Source organism: Sceloporus undulatus, chromosome 5 (assembly GCF_019175285.1).
Source record: "Sceloporus undulatus isolate JIND9_A2432 ecotype Alabama chromosome 5, SceUnd_v1.1, whole genome shotgun sequence".
In the NCBI taxonomy this organism is placed as follows: Eukaryota; Metazoa; Chordata; class Lepidosauria; order Squamata; family Phrynosomatidae; genus Sceloporus; species Sceloporus undulatus.
In genome coordinates, this window is record NC_056526.1 from 118,270,626 (window position 1) to 118,293,671 (window position 23,046).

At 40.0% G+C, this 23,046-nt stretch overlaps 2 protein-coding genes across 2 annotated transcripts in view; one reads left to right on the plus strand and one right to left on the minus strand.

Moving 5' to 3' along the window:
* SLC30A9 (solute carrier family 30 member 9) overlaps positions 1-6,756 on the plus strand; it is a 31,722-nt gene extending 24,966 nt beyond the window's left edge. Inside the window, exons 14-19 of the mRNA XM_042469665.1 lie at positions 1,660-1,731; positions 2,319-2,426; positions 2,945-3,110; positions 3,332-3,461; positions 4,514-4,627; positions 5,450-6,756. Coding sequence (XP_042325599.1) covers positions 1,660-1,731; positions 2,319-2,426; positions 2,945-3,110; positions 3,332-3,461; positions 4,514-4,627; positions 5,450-5,494 — 635 coding nt within the window. The 3' untranslated portion in view covers positions 5,495-6,756. The remainder of the gene's footprint in view (positions 1-1,659; positions 1,732-2,318; positions 2,427-2,944; positions 3,111-3,331; positions 3,462-4,513; positions 4,628-5,449) is intronic.
* Positions 6,757-15,883: 9,127 nt separating this feature from the next.
* The window catches only part of BEND4 (BEN domain containing 4), a 33,146-nt gene continuing 25,983 nt past the window's right edge, over positions 15,884-23,046 (minus strand). The window contains exon 5 of the mRNA XM_042470009.1: positions 15,884-18,219. Within this exon, the coding sequence (XP_042325943.1) occupies positions 18,002-18,219 (218 nt within the window). The 3' untranslated portion in view covers positions 15,884-18,001. The remainder of the gene's footprint in view (positions 18,220-23,046) is intronic.

The following is a 23,046-nucleotide window of genomic DNA, read 5'->3' on the forward strand; positions in this document are numbered from 1 at the left end:
GTCAGTAGTATTTACAAGAGTGTTGATTCACCATTTAGCAGTTAATTCAATTAGTTTATTCTATTCAGAACTGCTAATAGGATTCAGGACAGGAAGTCTGGGTGGAATAGACAGAACATATCTATCTATTTTTAAATTTTATTTTAGAGTACTCAGAAAAATTTAAATGAGGTCTCTGTTGGTCTGCTGTGCAGCCAATGATCAGTCCACACGTGCTGAGCTTCAGTAGAGCTACAAGGGACTCCCAGGTTTTTCACTAGGCTGTCCTTCATCAATGCATTAATCTCATTTATGAACACATGTCAAATATTGTACTATATGTCCTTCTATTTAAAGTTTCTGTCTGTGAATACTGTTGTTTATGTAAACCAAAATAGCACCATGCTCGCACAAGAAAGCATGATCAGCAGTCTTCGCTGAACCCTAAAGTTTTTCGGAAATATACATTTCTTTGGAAAAATAGTAGGAACCTACAAGATAGTCCTGTGGGGAGTGAGCATGCCTAGTGGCCATGGAATACTGAAAGTCTAGAAGGAATCAAAATGAAGAAAATGGGGGATGAGAATGTAATTACTGGAATAATCAACAACACTATCCCGTGTGTCAACATTTAATACAGTGATATATTAAATAAAGGCAATAGTGACCTATCTGTAGCAAATCATGAGTGTATCAGAAGCAATAGTTATGGCTAAAACACTTCCAGTGGTCTGTTAATTACAGCAAGGGCTTATTTTATTGGATGGAATATAAATGCACATTGATAGATTTATTTGTAACTTCATTAACTGGCATCATAAGAAAGGAGAAAGTGTTGCCTAGGACCCAATCCAGTCAGTTCCGGGAGCACAAGGTGATTGTAGGCATACATTTCCCTAACATTATTCTTCCCCCATGCCCCCCACTTATGTCTTCTTGTTGTTTTATGCCTATACCAAGCTATGTAGTTTTGAAGCAGAGGGCAGCTTTAACAACAATTTCTGATACAGTATTGGGCTGCTGACCTATGGAAAAAGTCAGCTCTGAATGCAAAGAAGTGCCCAGTGAGTGAGTGAGAGTGAGAGAGAGAGAGAGAGATGCATTTTAAACATACTCTATGATATGGCTAGAGTTTTGGAAAATATCTTTTTTTGGACTGTTAATTCCATTGGCTATGTTGGTGGAGGATTCTGGAAGTTGTAATTGGGGGAAAAACACTTTCCAAGCTCTGAATATGGCAGAGTAGGGCCCATACAGACATAAATCTGCTTCGGGTCACTCTTATAGCCACTTCCCTTGGCTCTTGAAGGCCCACCCAGGAATTTCACTGGAATTGATACAAACCCATGTAGAGTTCTTTGGGTGGGAGCCATGAACATGCATCTGAACTGGAGTTAAGATCTATAATCATTTGGTTTAGAGAGTTTCCTGTAAAACTCCCAAAAATGTATTCTGGAATAAAAATGTAGTGAATTGAGATTTTTTAATAAATATTTCAGCCATTTAAAAACTCCCCCCCTTAAACTCAACATTAAACTTGATGGTTAGTAAGGTTCCTAAATGAATGTATTACTTTTATTTGTACGTTTTTTCTCTGTCACTTTTTCTGTCTATTGTGTTTTTATGGAGCTGAAATTGGTGTTGTTTTCTTTTTGAAATAACACCCCTTTTTTGTTTCAGCAACTCTTCTTGTAGCTATAAATGAAATTCGAAGGAGTGCTCGGACCAGAGGTGTATCATTTTATCAGTATGGTAAGTATGTCTGACAATAAAACAATTCACTCTTATTTCATACATGGTGTGGGGCAGTATGGAGAACAGTTGGGGTGGATCCAAATAGTCACTCTATTCCCTCTCTCTCCAGTGAGTATCAGTCTCTAGATTATAGTTTTTTCCCCTATAAGAGCCATTGCATTTGTGGAAGAGTGACTCTAGATATGACTCATATTTTTTTATAATTTGTTTTGAATGTTTATACATTGATTCCTTCCTTACACTTCTTTTTTAGAATTATTTGTTGCTACCAAGCAAATAAGTAGTTGTATCGTCAGTATCTATACCCCAATGAACTCTGATGGGCCCCATTAAAGAAATATGCTAACTTCAGGGATAGGCATGCTGGCATCTTCTGGATGTTTTGGAAACATAGCCCGCATAATCCCTAATCTGTAGCCATATTGACTGAGTTGATAGAAATTGTATCCAAACCAGATTGGCTTGCTGTGTCATAGGATAAAGGTTTGGAGCATTTGTGCATTTGTATAAATATGTTTGGTCTTGTCTAGCTAATTCAGAGCGTTGGAATTGCATCAAATGTTAACTGTACTTTCAATTTTCAGTTATGCAAGCTCGTGATCCTAGTACAAATGTTGTGTTGTTAGAAGACACTGCAGCAGTTCTGGGTGTGACATTAGCTGCTACTTGTATGGGTCTGACCTCCCTAACAGGTAAGTAAGTAGATGTACTACTAAGTGGCATTATTTTCTGATATTCTCTAATCAGCACATAGACCAGGTTTAGTTTACTAGCCAAGTTAATTTATCAGGCAAATGAATAATAGTTACTGTCTTGTTGAATGCTTAAGACAAACAAGATGTTGTACAAAGGATCAATAGACATTTCCATCTGAACTGAATCATTTTAGGTTGTAAATTGGAACCTGCATCTTTGAATGCTTTTCCAGCAAGAAGAAGATTCTCTTTTATGTAGAAAGCTAGCATGTCAGGGCAGCTAATCTAGAATCCTTGCCTTGCTAATTATCTTGGTATAGGGAATATTCATTTTCATAGTGTGGCATTCAAATATGCAGCTTTCTAAATGGAGCCTGATATAGTTCAAGGAAAGTTTAATCACTTGATTTCAGTCTATTGTTTATTTCTGTCTAAATGATATCTCCATAAAGAAGTTGAAAGATGTACATAAATATTATTTTTGGGGAAATTAATTTGTGTATGTATCCCTTTAGGAAACCCATACTATGACAGTCTAGGGTCTCTTGGTGTGGGAACTTTGTTGGGAGTTGTTTCAGCATTTCTTATCTATACCAACACGGAAGCATTGCTAGGCCGTTCTATCCAGCCGGACCAGTTACAGAGACTTACAGAGTTGCTGGAGAGTGACCCTGCAGTAAGGTAAGACTGTTGTTTGGACGATCTCTTTGAATGCCCATGTTTGTGCTCAGAAAACTAATAAAACAATAAAAGCATGGATGGAGCTGCAAGTTCATATGTTAAAGTCTGGTAGGCAAAAAAGTCATAATTTTTGCACGTGGCCACTTCCCTTTTCAATTAAAAGCATCTGTTTGTTTGTTTTTTGCTTTATGTTGCTACATCTTACGAAATACTTATCTCAGAGCAATTCATGATGTTAAAGCTACAGATATGGGAATGAGCAAAGTGAGATTCAAGGCAGAAGTCGACTTTGATGGACGGATTGTTACCCGGTCTTACCTGGAGAAACAAGACATTGAACAGCTGCTACAAGTATGTTTAAATGAGCAGTGTTTTCAAGTTTTTTCCCCCTTACCCAAGTGCACTAAATTTTGCTCCTGATCTAGAACATCTAGAGGGCACCAGCTTCTCTACCCTAACAGCACAAAATCACAGAAAATTTTCCCATTAAAAGTATAAAGAGGTCAGGATTTTTTTGGATTGTATCATTTGAGACTAATTTGATTGTAAGCCCGAAGGCAGGGAATTGTCTAATTAACAATTTGTAAGCTGCCCTGGGAGCCTTTGTGGCAGAAGAGTGGGGTGTAAATACTCTAAATAAATAAATATAGGGTTGCACTGTCCTTTCTGAAACCATGGAAAGGCATTGCCAGTCAGATCACTAGTCCATCTAACTTAGTAGTGACTAATTCTTGACAGTGCAATCCTGTATGTGTGTACTCAGAGGCAGGTCCCATCAAATTTAGTTTGCTTCTAGGTAGGTGGACATGGGATCATGGTCTCTGGCAACTTCTTTATTTTCTTTTGCTATATAATCTTCAGTTTTTATCTGAGGTGTGTTAATTAGTACTGTAACAATTTTTAAAAACCTTCCTAATGTCTAAGAATTGATTTTATAATATATAACTGGGGCTGTTGTTAACCTATCCATGACCAAAAATCTATGCAAACTAAGGCCCCATGCCAAACTAAAGCTGATTTGGGTCACTTTGGAGGTTCAGTATGCTGTTTAAATGATGCATGTGTCCTAAGAGTCCAGAAGCCACACCAAAGCCATGCTCCAGTCCTAAGGACTTTTTAGTAATTTGGGCTTGAAACAAAGTTTTTGTACATTCAACTGTAAGAAAGCAAAGGTGTAACTATCTCAGCCATCTATGTGGACAATTTGGGATTTTTTAATATTTTGGATTTTGGGGTAAGGGAGACTCAACCTGTATTTGAATGATGTTTCATCTTTCGTTGACACTTGGTTGTCATTTAAATTGGCCAGATCATTATCAATATGTAAAAATGTGCTTGGAAGTAACATGTTGTATATTATACTCCCCACTTTGTTCATGTTTTTACACCTCATTTCATGGTAGGAAATCCAGCAGGTGAAGACCCTTGAGGAATTGGAGACTTTCATGCTCAAACATGGTGAAAATATCATTGACACTCTGGGAGCAGAAGTTGACCGTCTTGAGAGGGAGCTAAAGGTAAGATTTGGCTGGTAAAAGGAATAATTGAAAATACAGAATCAGGAGCTGAACATGTTGTCATTGCCCAAAAATGTGGTCAGTGAGGCTGTGAGAATGGTCTATAGCCATGTTCCTATTTGTTAGTCCCAACTGGAGTAGATCCATTGAATTAATTGTTGAATGGTGAATTAAAATGTCGGTAATTCCCATTGATTTAATGTGTCTAATTGAGACTAACAGTAATGTTTAGGTTATTTCTGGACGTAATTCAATATGCTGGTTATGGCCCATAAGCTTCCATGTTTATCTGCTTGAACTCAGCTTTGAGATCTTCTAGGGAGAACATTCTCTTAGTTCTGTCATCCTCAGAGGCACATGGGCATACCTGGGTGTGCTATTTGTGGTAGTAAATGTATATGTTAGTCAGGGTGAGGGTGGGGATAAGAGTGTGTGTGGATGCGTTACACTTACCAAGACAGGTTTTAGCAGAGTTTTGAACCCATGCATCATCAAATCCAGCATAACACTTGATTGCATGCATCCCTGGTGGCTCAGGACACCAGGAGCCCTGGTGGCACAGTTGTTAAATGCCTGTACTGCAGCCACTCACTCAGGTTTGTGAGTTCAATACCAGCAAAAGGGCTCAAGTTTGACTCAGGATTGCATCCTTCTGAGGTCGCTAAAATTAGTACCCAGTTGTTGGGGGCAATTAGCTTACACATTGTAAAACTACTTAGGGAGTGCTTAAGTGCACTGATAAGCGGTATAAAAATGTACTTGCTACTTGCTATTGGTGCACTTTCTTGATGATTGTTAAAAGTATGATCAATTTTGTTTCAGAAACAGAATCCTGAGGTGCGGCATGTAGATCTGGAAATACTGTAAGCTTTGTGGATACACCATTTAAGGTCTCTCTTCTGGATCAGCTGTGTTGAGGAACAGAGCAACTCCTGAAACTGGAGGGATCTTCAGCCATCATTGCGTTTAACCCTCCTGATTTTAGCGCTGTTCCCCTTCCCCTCTTCTTTCCAGAAGATCAATGGGTTTCTTTGGACTGGTTTCCAAGGACAGCTGTTTGCCATCTCTTTACTTGTGAATTTGTTGTAGAGATGAATATTTTGGACTAGAAACTTTTAAGTTATTGAAATGTCAGTTTCTGAAAAAATACACACTATATGTATTTGCTGCCCTACTTCAACTTTTAGTATCTTGTTTGCACAGTGAGTTCCCATGCAGCTGCTATTTTTGGAGCATTTGTTAGGGATCTTTAAGATGTAGTCATGACCCTGTAAAGGTTGCGTTCCTTCTTGGATCACATGGATTTAGGCATTTTTGGGAGTAACTTGTATGAACTCGATGAAAACCCAGTGTTTTCCCTCTGCATTGTGAGATGGAAATCTACCTAACTTAGTATATTTCATCATTTCTACAGTGTCATACATCAGCTGCCATTCATTGTCCTAAAGCAAGCTGAGTTACTGCAAAGAATGGATGTGAGTAAATGGACTTAACTGATGGATCATTTCATAAATTGGCATTGCATCTTGGCAAACTATGCACCTTCTGCCCTTGTAGTCCAGGCACAGTGTCTGTGCATGTGTGTTTACTGTGGCACTGGTCTCCTAAAAGGCAATTTCACCTCTTGGACAGAAGTTCCAAGTGTTACTTGAAGTAGTCTGGGAGTACCTCCAGGATGGCAGCAGGCATGTTCTCAGAAATAATTTATAGACATGGCCTGTGTCTGTTTTTCTTTTCAAATCTTAGTTGATTTTTTAAATCTACTTTCTGACTTTCTAATTGCCAACTATGTAATGTCTGAATCAAAAATATGATCATCATTTGCTATCCTGCTTGGTTAAACATCCATTGTTCTTCTGATTTTCCTTTGTTCATTGCCACTTGCGACATATTTATAGATGCAGGGAGAAATAAGTAGAACATACTAGATACTCTAAAATGCAGTGAGAAGCTTTATAGTATAAGTAGGGCAAGGACCCAGAGACAAAAAAAAAAAAAAAACCTGTGCAGCAAAGCCCCTGCTCCCAAGAGGGCTTCGGGGATGTGTTTCTCAAACAGCAAAGTGTTTCCGAAGCTGGTGTGTGTGTCAAAAGCAACATGCTACACTCTTATAGGTCTGCTGTTTGAATCAAATACTGTACCAATAAAATAGCACTAAGCGACAGCTCAAAGGACTGTTCCAAGGCCATCTTAGAATATTTAATTTATAACTGGCACAGCTTTAGTTCTGAATGGTAAATGAAGTATTACAGCATGAGAAACTTGCCTATAGGGAATAGAATAGCCACATTAAATGTGAGAGTTGCTTTCAGTAATCTTAAAGCAGTGAGTTCACAGCTTGGGCTCTGAACACTACCCCATAGGGAACCTGTGAGAAGTAGAAATCAAATTACAAATGCTTGAGCTTGGGTTACAAGCTGGAACTATTTAGCACAGCTTGAATTTTTTTTGGGGGGGGGGGGGGCGAGGGCTACCAACCCCAGAATCTATGCTGTCACCACGGCCAATAGCTGTACTGCATTGGGGATTCTGGGAGTTGTAGTCCTCCAAGCTTGCTCTTCTGAGTTCTGCTTTGGAATCAAAGTCAGAGGAAAGTGTACTTTGAAGGGAGCTGGTTTAAGGGGCTTATAGCCTTCATTGTCAGAGTCTGGTGGACTGGTTCACACAGACATATATACATCCCTTGGTTTCTTAATGCTTCATGTGTCAATTTGCTGTACTGAGAGAGATTTTGTTTTGAGGTTGCAGTTTGACTGATGCTGCCATGTGATGGACATGCATATGTGAGCCAGCTGTTCAGAATGGAAAAGTGGGAAAACTTGCTTTGCAAGTAAACATTTTAAGCACTTTAAAAATATTTGTGTTACTTATTGAAAAGACTTTGAATTCCCAGATTTTTTTAGTGATGAAATGTGGCCTTGATGGCACACTCAAACATTGGTATGGAGCCCTGCCATAGAAAATAATATGTACCAGTGACGATTAAAAATTATGGTGGAGAGCAAAATCTGTTAGTGGTGTGAAAATTTTAAATGTCATTTCTAGAATTAACAGTCATTGTAAAATAGCACAACTTTTGACAGCTGCGTTTTTTTTAAAGTGTAGAAATGTTCCAATTCTTACATTTCAGAAATCTGGTTGTATATATTGTAATTAGTGTGTAATTATAGTTTTGTTACATACATTTAGAAGTAAAAGAGCTACTCTTTATTTTTTAGTTCTTCAGGGCAATTTGTTAGTCAATTGTCCACTGAGGTTGAATCCTGTCCTCTATCTATGTTACAAGTAACCTTTCAATCACGTTCAGCTAAACCAACATTGTGCACCTGTACACACCTGGGAGGTTCTTTATGCACATGGAGCCAAGAGTCAAAGCAATGTTCTGAATGGAGAAAATACTACTTCCACATTTATTATTATATGCTTGTATTTTTAGTTGTAGGACTGTTTCTTCCATGGTAATGAATGAAGATGCCTGCTTGCACTACTTGCCAAGCTGTAGTTCAAAAGCACAGTTGAGCTATTTCATTTAAAGCAGAATTTCTTCCCACCTATTATGTGCTATGGATGAGCTTGCAAATGGCCATTGTGGCTTGTAGGAAGGCCAAATGGGCAGGGAAACCTAACCAAAGATTCTACATTTGGATTACAACTTCTTTGCGTAAGTGTGCAGGCACAGATAGGTTAGTATGAATTTTATGGACTGGTGGCTTTTATGGACTTGTATGCAAGTCTGGCTTTGGACAATATCTTAGATATAGATAAAAATGTGTTAAAATTGTGTAACCAAGAGCTATGTTTTAAAGTACTGTAGTGTTTGGCAGGGAATGGCCCTTCACTGGTTGTTGGACCACAATTCCCATCAGTCAGCTATGCTGACTAGAATTGATATGAGTTGTAGTTCAGCATTCTCTGGAGCAGTAATTCCCAAATTCTGACCTTTTAGGTGCTTTGGGGTTCTATTCCCAGAAGCTGTGGCCATCTGGGAACTGAAGTCCAAAACACCTATAAGGCCAACGTTTGGGAATCACTGCTCTGCAGTCGCAGGTTGCCCACCTGGGTTTTAAAAGCAAAGTCTAAAATTGGTAAACAGTTGTTTCTAATATTTTCCCATCTAATATACCACTGATGTTCTAATTCTCTGAGGTGAGGAACCTTTGGCCCACCAGGTGTACTGGATTTCAACTCCTATAAGCTCCAGTCCACAGGCACTGTGGGATTTTAGTCCAAAATATTTAGAGGGTGTTCTAATGGGTGAAGGTTAACACAGTGATTCTAAGTAGTGAGGGCAGGTCAGTCTGCCAGAAGCGTGTTATACAAAGTTTTAAGGAGTGGTAGGCTCCTGACACAGAGCATCGATCCTTGGGATGATCAATACATGAGCAGGCTCAATGTCTCCTGAAAGGCAACTATGCCTGATCCATACTGAATTAGTGGAATGAATATTGCCCCCCCCCCAAATTCCAGAATGCTGCTGAGTTTGAACAAAGTTACTGTAACATGTTTATAAAAATATGGTCATTGGGTTGTTCTGCCTTTTCTGACACTATTAGGTGTAACCAGCTGTGTGCAACCAGCCCACTGCATACAGCTGGTTGCACACAGTCGTCCTTAGAAATCTCTTGTGTTCTTTGCTATGGAAAAGATTGATGATGTGGACATGTGTTACACTAAGTTCAGAAGGTGACTGAAGGATAATTAAAGGTAAGAAATACTGGGCCAATGAGAATGTTGTGATGTTGCTGTCTTCCATATTGTTCATCACTACTTTGTTATGTGGAGTTGTACAGGCTTAAAGAAGATTAAAATAGTATTTACCGCTGAATGGGACAAATGATAATAGAAAAGAAACCAGTAACAAAGAAGATAGTCATATTTGTTGAACAATAATAGTCTCCAGCCCAAACTAGTTTGGTACAACTGGAGTACTTTGAATAGGCACTGGAGGAGCTGTAGTAATATTTAGCAGCTGAGTGCATTCATGTGCATAATTTCTGGAGTCTGGATGGAAACATAATATCTGCAGCTTACAATTTGTGATGATGCAGCCTTCATTTTCAATATGTAATATTTTAATACATTCTGAGTTGTCATTGAATAACTGTTACTCCAGTTTTATAGTCAAATGGTGGTTGGTAATATAAATCAGATTGGCAGCTGTTACACTTTTGGCTTTATTAGTTTGTTGGATGTGAGAGAATTGTTTTAATGTTTTAAAAAAGCCCACAAACATCATAATCTCTCTGTTCCAAAAGCAACTGAGCCAACTTTTAAAATGTACATTTCTATCCAAACTCTCATATAGTTACTGAGAGTATCTGGAAGCTTATTGGGTATCATTGGTGTAAACTTCAACCAACTTATACTTGGTCTAACGTAATCTAGGTACAGTAATATGGATGAAAAACATTTGAAACATAATGAAACTGTTAAAGGTTAGTTTGTCACTCTGTGGCCCCTTAACTCCTTGTAAAATCTGCTGTGTAGGTCTTTCCCATGTAAACTTTTCCCTTCAAAAAATTGGTGCAATATTGGTAGGTGACAGAGCCAGTGGATGTGACCAAGTTACTAAATTCTAAATAGATGTGACCAAGTTATTTTCATGGGGTGTGAAGGAGAACAGTTAAGCAAGCAAAGGTTACCTCCCTGTATAGACGGGCCTTTAAGTACGTCCTGGCGCTGTACTAGGGTTGCCTCAGGGCGTTGCTTATGTATGCCCTGCAACCCTAGTACGTTGCCAGGGTGTCAAAATGGCGGTGCCCTGTCTACATGGGCGCTGCCATTTTAACGTAACGGCCATGTCGCATCCAAACGGAGCGGCGTGGCCATTACGTCTTGGCACCGCTGCAGGGCACTTGTGGGGCCCTTTCAGCAGCACCGGAAGGAGCTCCAAAATGGAGCTCCTTCCGCAGCTTGTGCTGCGACACAAAAGAGAAAGGGGCCGAGCGCCGCTGTTGGGATGTCCTTGGGGCATGATGCCCCAACAACACCCCTTCCCCGCGGCCTGGAAAAGCAGCGGATTGGGGCCTCCGCTGTGGCAGCTCAGGCCCCAATCCGTCAGGGAAAGGGGCGGGTGCCGGCCGCCCCAAAGGGGCGGCCTGTATCCCACCTAAAGCACCTAAAAGTAATTTGTGGCCTCTCAAGTACTAACCAGGGCTGACCCTGCTTAGCTTCCAAGATCAGATGGGCTCTGGTGCCTTTAGATTATACTTTCAGACCATAGCCCAAGGATTGAGCATACACAACAGTCTCTCTCTTGTTCCTAATGAAGGTCAGGAGAGGCAGGCCAAGTGCTTAAGATGTTAAGTTTATATTATTCAAAAATAAATAAAATTGTTGGTGTTGAAAAGAACAACCCTAAATGTAATGACTGTTCCCAATTACAGTGGACCCACTGAATAAACTGCTGTACAGTAAGCCAACACTAATATAAATTCCGCCAATTCAGAAAATTGTAAGACATTGCTGAAAACAAATTCATGTTTAAGGAATTAAATCTGAAAGTCAGGGTACTGAAAAGGGTTGGACTGCAAAAGCTGAACTGGCATGGCTAGGTGGCTATGCTGCCATCCACATTACCCAGTCCAGACTAGTGACTATATGTTTGTATCACTACATAATAAAGTAAACATCGAACACACACTTGGTTGAGGCTAACTTTTTATTGTGCATTGTTAATGCAACAGAAGAAATGGATTTGGAGGCATGTACTAATAAACCCAATATTTAAATAAGAGTTAACACCTGATAATAGTAAACTCTAGTAACAAAGGTTTCTTTATAATCAAAAAATATCACTGTTTTTAAAAACCTGTCTAAACTTTATATGTTTACTTTCTTAAAAGAAAGGTGTGGCCTGATATCACATAGAAAACAATTCACATATCCTATAGAAATTTTCACCAAAACATACTAGCCTATATTACACTATTCATTTTGTACAGAATCAGGTATTAGTCTACCCCTAAGCTTTTGTTTACTCTACACAAGACAAATTGTTAATAGAACTTACACTATAACAGTAAAAATATTAGGAGGAATGAATTCTTGGTCACAGTATCTCCACAAATATTTTGTCATAAAAAATAGAGCAAAAGGCATGTTGGCACTGGTGTGCGTGCGGAAGTGATAACGTACACTTTGAAAACATTGCTACAGAAATGGGAGAAGGATCAGAGAGGCTAAGGCAATGATATATCCCCCCTGCCCAAACAAATTGGAATTAGTATCTGTTTTGTATGCGGTAAAACTCACAATGTAAGGGTATGCGATAGAACTCGCAAATGTGCAGGAAGCCAGGGTGTTTGTGGTTTGGAAGGAGGTAACTTAATACTTCTAATTCTGAGGTTCGAGTGAGGCAGGCCAAACAGGATGTTGTACCCAAAACAGAAGGCAAATTCTGGCCCGATTGAGGTAATCTTGCTACTGATAACATTTAAACACAGAAAAACAAATTATAGTACACCCTACTAAGATGTGTCTTCATTTTAGCAAGGTCATTTGGCTGTTGTCAAGACCAAACAGGACATGGAATAAAAATGGCCCTAGATGGTACCATTTCAGACTGCAGGTTTGGAACTCTAATTCCAATACAATGATGTGTTGTACATGACAACATAGGAACATCCCCATGTATATTGCGTCTGTGCATAAAGCTCTTTCAGAGGTAAAGCAATCAGTTATGCAATTCCACACCTATCACCTGAAATGTTCAGAGACCAAACAACTGTTTTATTGCTTCATCTGCCATTTGTTTTATTAGGTTTAAACAGCTACTGTCTGAATTGCAGGATGTCTTTTTAGGCTGACAGTGATTATAGTAGACTGACTAGTTAAAATAAAAAAGTTGGGCCAGTAAATTTAGTGAATTTATTGCAATGCTGCCTTAAGAGTATAACTGTACCTGTCTACTCAGAAATAAGACCCATTGAATTCAATGGGACTTACTCCCTGGTAACTAGCATAGCATTGCAGCATGAAAACACTATTAACTTGGGGGAAGCTGGGAACAGTCAGTGAAGAACCATCTCTATCGTCGTCCTATTATTGGGGCCCTAGTTCTAAATTTTCCTTATTCTATTGAGGCAGCAGGATTATAGTTTCTGTTTAAGGCCTTGCAGAGTCTAAATTTTAGTGAGAATATATTCCTTGTTTGTATTAGAATAAGGAGATAAGAGGTTTTCTACAAGATGATCCATTCTGGGTTTAACTCGTACTGAAGGAATTTGCATGTGTGGGAATCCCATGTTTTACACTTGGATCCCATTTTGGGAGAAAGGTAGGATAGAAGTGCAATTAATTAATTAAACAAACAAACACACTAGTTCTAAAAGAGCACAGCTAACACACCTGGGAAATAGGTAAACCATCAAATTCTACTGTGGGTGAACAGCCTTAAATTCTGCAACCAATTTCATAGCCAACTTCTTAAAATATACTAAAACTTAATATTCTCCATCTTTAATTTAGATTAAAAATTTTAAACCCTGGTTATGCTTCAGTTTGACAGATTCTGTTCTCAGTCTGATGATTTTGTTGCTGTTGTTGTACAATATTTAATGATTTTATAAACAGAGTAAAATATTTGTTGGCATCACTGTGAGATACTAGAGCTCACACTAGATTTCATACTCAAAATTTATCTGGGTTGCTAGAAGCAACACCACACCATTACTGTCCATTAAGAATTGTATATTCCAATTCAGTGAGTGTGGCAGCCACTGTAGCATAGACTTATTCTGCTGTGCTGACATTGGAGACCTAGACCCCTGTCAGAGAAGCAACATTATAGTTCCATTCCATGGCAGGAATGGGAAGGAGTTAAGACTGTGAACTTCTTTAGCTGACCTCCTCCTACTGACATTCCCAGAAGGAGGGGTAAACATCGCTAAGGTAGGAATGGAAAGGTCATTAAGACCTGAACTGTATATTGCCAACATGTAGGGGAGCTCTATCACTGTGATATAACCTCATGTACATAATAATACCTGCTAAGATCCATTATACCTGGATCATGTAGTGACATCCCATCCCAGAATCACTTGCCCCACAGGAGAGATTGAATCCACTCTCTTGACTTGACCCATGTGGTTCTGCTACATACAGCCTGTACCATGAAGCAACTTCCATGCTACATTTTATGATATATGGGTGGGACTGTGAAAGAAATCTGACGACAACCTTCCCAGTAAAATAAAGCTAGGCTTACCCGTTGCCTTAGCTAATCCCTAATGGTATTGCTTTAGTGAGGTCTTTTATGTGAATCTTGATGTGCATCATTCAAACAACATTTTACATAACGTCATATACAAACATTGGATTTCACACAGCTTTTACAAAAATACACTATAATGAGATTATACTCTAGACAAATGTGGGTTCATGCATTCTATCTGACAAGTTTTACCAAGTGATGTGCAGGTGTCACCACAGGAAGCAAACACCAGTGAGACCAGCACCATTTTAGCAACATAGTAGCTGATGTGTTAAGTAGGAGAGCAAACAGCTAGAACTGAAATGCTGTAATTTCTGAATGATGGTTGTATTTATCTTCTCAATAGGCCTTTGTATGGCAATGACTATATCCTGCTGCTTACAAAAGATATGTCTAAGAAAGTGATGGCATTGAACAACTCAGATTATAATATTACACAAGTTAAATAAATAAATGAAGGATATGATCCAGCAGTAGTTACACTCCTTTAAGTCCTATTGATCTGAATGGAAAAGCGAGTATGTGCTTGACATCATCACTTATCTAAGGGTAAGCGGGGCTTACCTGTAAGTAGACAAGACATCATATTATACTGTCAAAGGGCTTAACTTTTGTTCATTAAGAAAAATAGGGTTTTAATAGAGATTTGCTCCTTAATTATGTGCTTTATATATACCCAGGAAACAATTTCCGATATTGTTTATTTAAAGCCAAGTTGGCATGTTTCATCCTTTCCTGCAGCGTCATGAAGCTGCTTCCTCTGCTGTGGAGCCAAAAGCTGCTGTGTGCGCCTTGTAACGTGGGGCAGTTGTTATGGGTGACCTGCATGGGTTATTGACTCTTATTATTATAATTATTATTATTCAGTTATTGTCCTTCCTCCTCAATGATACAGTATGGAAATCCTTTCTGATTACTTCTACCCAGTACTTTTCAAGCATATCCCAGTGCTTTAAGGATTACACAAATGTGGGGCACATGCAAATAGTTTATATCTTGAATTGCACAGGCCACCTTTGGCTTCAGTGGCAAAAGGGCTGTTTTGCTCTTTTCTGAAACAGTGGTCTGCTGAAGTGAACCTGTGTCCTGAAGTTTTGCCATTTGCTCGGACAGTTTCCAACCATGTTGAAGCTAGAATCAGAATCACAGAGTTGGAAGAAACTTCTAGGGCATCAAGTCCAACCCCCTGCCCACACAATCAATGCACCCTCGATAGATGGCCATCCATTTCCTGTTTAAAAAGCTCCAAAGGAGACTTCACCACTCTCTGAGGGAGTATGTTTCACTGTCAAACAACTCTTACTGTCAGGAAGTTCCTACTAATGTTAAGGTAGAATTTCTTTTCCTATACCTTGCATCCATTATTCTGGATCCTAGTTTCTGGAGCAGCAGAAAACAAGCTTGCTCCATCCTTGATGTATTTCTTCAAATATTAACCATCATTTCACCTCTTAACCTTCTCTTCTCCACACTAAACATACCCAGCTCCCTAAGTCATTCCTCATAGGGGATGGTTTCCAGACTCTTCACCATTTTGGGTGACCTCCTTTGGAAACACTCCAGCTTGTCAACGTCCTTTTTGAACTGTTGAGCCCAGAACTGGATGCAGTATTCCAGGTCAGGCCTGACCAAAGTGGAATACAGTGGCATTATTACTTCCCTCGATCTAGACACTTTATTTCTGTTGAAGCAGCTTAGAATAGCATTGCCTTTTTTTAGCTGCCACATCACATTGACTCATGTTCAACTTGTGGCCTACTAAAACTCCTAGATCCCTTTCACATGTAGTCTTGTCAACCCAGGTATCTCCCATCCTATACCTGTGCATTTCAATTTTTCAGCATAAGTGTAGTACCTTACATTTCTTCCTGTTGAAATTCATTAGGTTTGGCCCAGGTTTCTAATCTATGAAGGTCATTTTGAATTTTGATCCTGTCCTCTAGGTATTAGCTCCTCCTCCTTATTTGGTGCTGTCTGCAAATTTGATAAGCATACCCTCTATCCTTTCATCCAAGTCATTGATAAAGATGTGGAATAGCACTGGGCCCAGGACAGAACCCTGTGGGGCTCCACTGGTCACTTCTCCCCAGGATGAAGAGGAGCTGTTTACTAAGCACCCTTTGGGTTCAGCCAGTCAACCAATTGCAAATCTACCTAACAGTTCTATTGTCTAGCCTACATTGTACTAGCCTGTTTGGCAGAATATCAAGGGGAGGGGGCTAGTTGAAATCAAGATATGCTACAGCCACAGCATTCCCTTCATCTACCAAACTGGTGATTTTATCCAAAAAAGAGAAAAGATTAGTCTGGCATGATTTGGTTTTGGGATACCCATCTTGACTTTTTGCGATTATGGCATTCTTTTTTAAATGCTTACAGACTCACAATTATGGTATTCCTTTCTCAATGCTACACAGGAGTGGAGAAACAAGTGCCACCAAATCATATGGTCACAGCTGTATTAAGCTCATCCACGTCCCTATTCCATGTCACAGAAAAGTGCTTTTTTCCTACTGTAGCTCCCAGAATCCCCCTCCCCCGTGTGCACCCTAGTAGAAAAAAGTTTTTTTTAAAAAAAAGGAGGGGGGGGGAGAACAAACACATCTATAAGTGTGGACATGATCCTGATTCTTCATCTCAAAATAGGCACTATACAGATACCAATATGTTTAGTTTAATCTACATTTCGGAAAGGGAGACAGTAAGCTTTCCTGAGCCCTGTAAAGAAGGTGTGATAAATTAAACAGAGCCATCAGATATTATTGACTGCCATGTTAAGCATTCACAGACCTGCCATTCATTTGGATGCAAAGAAGAGGCTTTCCTGCCCCCTCTTCCACACTGCATCCTCCTTCCATACCCAGAAAGAAAAAGACTATGCTCAAAGGGTGGGGAATTTTCCAGGATGGCAAGAGTTGTGGTATGGGCTACTCTGGGAACTGGGAAAGTTCAGGGGAAATTTAAGGTGGGCAGGCAACTCAGCAAAAGTGTCTCTCTGCCTCCAGAAAGCAACTGGGAATCCAAACTATTGTACAGGCATTTCTGAAGTGTGACTCCATTTTTGCAACAAACTCAAAAAAGGGCCCCTGTGGCATCTTAAAGCCTAAGTGTATAATGCCATAATATAAGGCTGATGGGGAATGTAGTCCAATAGAAGACCACAAATAATCCTCCCCTGCAGAAGAGGAAGAATTTGAAAATCCTTCCAAAGCAATAGGGAAAAGTGTATGTGTTTTGTTTGTTTAAAAAGTCATTTTCAGTTTTGAGTTTGTAACTCTTCTTCAATTGAACATATTAACTTAAAATTTGCTGCTAGCCATGGGTGTAAGCATTGTTCTGTGCCTGAGAGAGAGAAGTGTATTCCCGAAGGGACTTGTAAAAAAATAAAATGAGGTGTAGCCTGAGCAAAAACAAGATGGTATATAAAATATTTAAAGCAATAGAACAAGCTATCTGTCATGGAAGAGTACTTTGTTTTACTAATATATTAGTAAAGAGAAACCATTACGGAATAGTACTAGCATTTTTGAATAGCAAATATAAATGCTGTCACAGTCCCTGATTTTGATACCTTCGTTTTAAAGAAATGTTACTGGTACACATTCCTTTCCTAGTAGACCATCAGAGAAAACTTTCTTTGTTCATAAACTGCACATGAACTCAGAATAAAGGGGAAAGCTGAGTACAGATAGAAAATGGAAATACTGAGGACTTGGCAATTATTGTGAAAATAGGTAGGTATCTTTCATATGTCAAAGTAATTTTCAAACTTAAGCTTAGTTCTCCAAATGAACAGCTGTGTTAGCAAACTGTATCTGGTATGTAATCTTTTAACAGATGGAAGCTCATATAGTGAAAAACATAATTTACTTAAATAGGGTGGGGGAGGCAGGAAGACAGGATAAAACCCTTAACTCAGAGAATCAGTATACAAGACTGATTAATTTTCTAAAGGGAAGATTTTTTATTTTCCTCTAAAAGAGGATTGAGTCCCATATCTAGTGTCTGAAGTTCTGCTGCCCAGAAACACAGGAAGGCCTTGGATGAAACAAAAGTTTGAACATGCTTTGGATCCTCAAGTCACATTAAAACATTACACTGAACACACACAGTCTCTTTCACAGCCTCAGATGCTGGCACTGACTTCTAACCTTCTGCCATCAGTCTCCAGATCCATCATGGACACCCCTGTTGAAGAGGTCATCATGGGAACTGTGTTGGTCAATCCCTTCATAATATGAGTTACCGTTATGGAGGAATGTCCCCACAGCGCGACCTTGCCGAGCATGTCCCACAGCATCACTGAATACTTTGTTTATCTGTTCTTCCGAAGGCATCCACCAGTCAGGGTTGGAGGTGCAGTGCATCCTAATGAATTCTGTGGGAAAATGGGGTTTTAGCAGATCTGACCTTTTTAAAACTGGCATACAGAACTATTAGTGTTTTATAGCTGGACTTATGGCATGCTGGCTCCACAGTGTTTATCAGTTTTGCAAAGTGTCTGTTTTGGACTACAACTCCCAGAATCTCCCAGCCAGAATGTCAACTGGATTGTGAGAGCTGTGGTCCACAATGTTTTTTTTGGGGGGCCAGGCTTGAGGGCTCATATACCCTTTTATCAACTACAAATCCTTACAGGTGGTGCTACAACTGTCTGCATGTTGTTAAAATAGATTTTCTTAGACTTGTGCACTATGGAGCCATGGAATGCCACTATGTAGGAAAATGCGCTCACTCTGAGCTTCCCTTATGGGACTGCAATATATTCCAGATCCTAAGGCAATTTACATAGGATGGCTGCATAACTTGGCTTTCCAAAAGATTATGATATCTTTGGTTAGCAAAGTATTGGCGTGGGGAGAGATGGGGTGCATGGAATGTTAAGAAACAAGGACAAGTGTCAGGGCAGGAATACAAGCAACAAAAGAGTGTGGAAAATGTTTGTACTGGAGATCACTACTGCAAAGTGTTTACATGAAATGAAATAAAATTAATACACCACACCAAAATGTGAACATTTCAGTTTGCATAATTAATGTAGGTAGCACAGCTTCTCTTATTTCACCTAATCTGTGCACCACATTCTCCTATTTTGCATACTGTCTTCTAGCCTTGCTACCAGTGGGGTGTTTAGTATGGATCTTTTTAAGATATTAACAGACCTGGCCAAGCACTTTTTCAACATATTTCTCCAACAGCTAAGGACTTGAAACTGCTATTTTTAAAAAAAAGAAAAACCAAGGTTATTGTGAACTGAAGCTCAGCCTTCAGGGTTCTACATAGCTGCAGCCAAGAGGCAGAAAAAGAAAAATCAGTAAGACCTTGGGTTTCTAACTTTTTTGAAGAAACCACTTCTGTCTTTTCAGCTTCATGGTCCTCATGATCATTACAAATTCATTTTTCTTTAAAGCTGAAATTCCTAGAATCCTAAAGAAACAGATGGCCTCATGTTGGAATACCAAGAGGTGGGTATCTCACTATTGCAGTGCCTCCCCTCCCCACATGGTAAGTCACTTGGGTTGTGCTGACTAACGTCAAACTGACTGACAACAACTCTTAACTATTTACAATAAGAGTTTTGGAAAGAAGGTGGTACCAGAGAATCTGCCACTCCCTTGTCCCCAAGAGGTTAGCTCATTATTAATATCTAAAGGACCATCCCACAAACGAGAAAAGAAAAACTTTCAAAGCCAACAGAAAACAATTATATTTGGGGTTTGAAAGAACCCTTCTATGTTAGTCAGGGATTTTGTTTTGTGCAACAGGCCTCTCATGTAAATGTCTAGCAACATTTTTTTCCCAAAAATCCACATGTTATCAACCTACTGAATACTCACTGGCCAAGGAAGGGGAGTTTATAGGCCTTCCTTAGGAAGTAGGAGTGGATGGTCCCAATCCAGCCCAAAGAAAATGTTGAAATGGAAATGTACTTCTTCACGTTGTGTAACGGGAAAGGGGCACTCTGAATGCCCAATTCCATGTAGAATGGAGGCCTTTGCCAGTTTTCCCAATTGGGGGGGGAAGACTGAGAGGAGATAAGAGTCCCATGTGTTATGCGATGGTCAAAAACATATATTTTTTAAAAGCATAGCATGTGGGCCTTTGTGTCCTCCCATTCTTCCATTGTAAATACATGCTTTCCAATTTTTATTTTTATTCTTCCCCAATTGAGCAATGAGAGCTTTCGACATAAGCTGATTTTGCACACACACTGTTCTTGGTCTGAGGCAGACAGGCAAGCATAGCTGGAGAGACAACTCAGCAATGTTTGCTAGGTTGCAAGTTATTTCAGTCTTAGAAGTATTATAAATGGTGAAGATTCCAAATGTTTTCTTTATTCTTTTTCTTTTTTAAATCTCTACTAAAAATCTGTCTCCAAACAAAATGCACTTGGTAGCAATAGGAAGAAAGCTCCTCCATGCTGCTGAGGATTATAGACATTTTATAACATTTGCATTTAAAAGTTCAATATCTGCATGCGCCACTGAACACTGAATGACTGCCTCCATTCAACAAGGGATACATGATACATATCTGCATGCGGTATCAGGTCTCCGTGTGTGAGCCAATGCAGAGATGCACCTGGAGTAGCATCTGCCTCTGCATCCCAATTAGGTCTGGCTGGACTAGTCAGATGCAATGTGAGGCGGAGAGGAATATTCACCCTCTTTAGAGGCCAGGCTAGGCTCCAGGTGTTTCTGATTCTAGACAAGCTGCCTTTGGCACCCCAGTGCTCACTCCCACCCCTCTCAGCCAACACCACCTTGTCTTCTCTCCTGGCAATAACCAGCCTCAGGGATCCTCTCATCCAACGCCTTCTCTGCCCAGGAGCATAGGCAATACCATGGGTTTGGGAATGAACTAGATCCTAGGAACATTGGCCTTGATTCAACATCCTCCCAGTGTAATGTAAAGATTCCTTATGCGGACCTACACTCTGTTGAACCATGTACCACCCCTCCCCAATTTACTGTAAAGCCCCAAAGCTGCCTTATACAGCCATTCCAAGCGAGCAGGATTAAAGATGTTGCTATCTGCTCCCCCCACAGACACACAAGTATTGAGACCTGGGGAGGGGGAGTCCTCTAGAGGGTCTGAGTGATTCTGTAATCAGTGTCTGGCCAGGCAGGCAAGGGTTGCCAGACACATCACTGCTTACTGTCTAATTAAAAATAATAATTGTAAGCCACTCTGATAGCCTTTAGGGCTGAAGGGCGGTGTAAAAATACCACAAATAAATAAATAAATAGTATGGAATGGCTATGCAAGACAGCTTCAGAGCTTTACAGTAAGTTGGGAGGTTGGCTTTGGGTACGGCATGGCGAAGAAGGGAATACCAATCTCTACAGCACCCAAAAAAGGGTGATGAGAAAAAAGGGGACATGCGATGTCCCCATGTGAATTCCAACCATTGGCTGGCATCCTGTTAATTACAATGTCATAAGCTAATCTTAAGACCTTGTAACTGTTTCCTATTCAAATTTACCACCATACCTGTGCCATGATCGGAAATGCCCCCCAAATCTACCTTAAAATCTAGCCAGCCACACTATGGTACAGTTTTGTGGCAATGGTGAATGTGGCACTGAAGGAGGCTGTGCAAAGCTCCTTTCTGCCATTGGGTTGTGACATGCTGAAGAGTTGCAGAAAGACCTTGCAGTGGGCCCTGATTCTTCTTCTCTTTACATCAGAGCTAGATGGTGGGAGGAGGATGGACACATCCCATTCACTAGTGTTGCAGAACTCCATCCCTCAGTGCAGCTGGTTTGATCTTAAAGTGGGTTTTGGGGGTCAGATCAGGCAATAGAGTACAGCTGAGTACAGCAAATGACCAGACTGGCAGGTTCTTGGCCATTCTTTGGACTGCAGCTCCCCCAGCCACCATGGTCATTGCTGGAAATTTATCAAAGTGAACTGTTTTTGGTTTGGGGGAGAGATTGCATGTTATTTTAGTTTTTCAGAAATATAAATGGTTAACGGTCCAGATCATATTATTTAAAAGAGCCTTTGACTAAAATAAATTCTCGCTTTAAAATAAAGCCATAAATCTACCATCAGGAATTACAGGAACAAAATTACTGGGAGACCATACGCCATATCAAACGCTCCAGTATGATTTGTCAGAGCCACTAATTGTTCTCAGCATTGGTTGGGAGTCTCCAAGCCAACTCTGAGAGTTACAATCTCACAAATTTAAATTCTCCAAGTTCTGGTCTTGTTCTTATCATTATACCCACGACAATCAGTCTTGGCCTTGTGTGTTTGTTATTATAAAATACTGCATTTCTTCTCGTTTTAGACCGGGGTGGGAATTGTGCAACCTTCCAGATGTTGCTGGATTACTATTCCTAGCATTCTTCTTCACTGCCTACGCTGACTAAAGTTAGTACAACCTGCAGTCCAACAGTCTAACATGATTCCCACCCCTGATTTGGATGCTGGAAAGATGGGCTGCAACAGGAGAAGCATCTTACTTTTGTCTGTTTGAAATTATTGGCTGTTTTACATATCTTAAACATCCCACAACTTACTACCTCTATAAACTGTTCAAACAAACGCAAAACTGCAAATTCTATGACTACAGTCAAGGGACAGTTTGTTTTTTAATTCCATGCAGTTAGAAGATACAAAATGGATATGTCCCGATCCAGCAATGGGATCATATGTGGAGACAGGGGACTTCTGCAGGTTTGACCAATACTAATTTACAAGCATCAATCTTGCTGGAAGCACCTTTTGGTGCAGATGCTACTAGTTACCTTTTATAGTTTGACTCCAGATGTATGTAGTCATACAGTGTGCCCGCTCCATATGCGGCTTCCGGTTTACGCGGAAGCTGCACTGTAATACTTTCAATGGTGTGTGTGGTTGCTGCCTGCACTGCGCCACCAAATACATGAGCCCCATTCACTATAATGGGGCTCAAGCATAGGCAGAATTCGCCTTACATGGGGGAGTCCAGAACAGATCCCCCGCATAAGGCGAGGTTCCACTGTACTTAAAGCAAATCTATTGAAACCAGTGGGTTTTCAGTTCGTCACAAATTCATTCAATCCCACTGATTCCAATATACGGTTAAATCTGAGATGCAACCCTATGATTGAGTGAAATGATGGCTGGATTGGGGCCATATGACACAACAATATGGTTAGCATACTGTTGGTTCGAATACATTAAAAATAACTTCCATATAAAAATGGCCTTC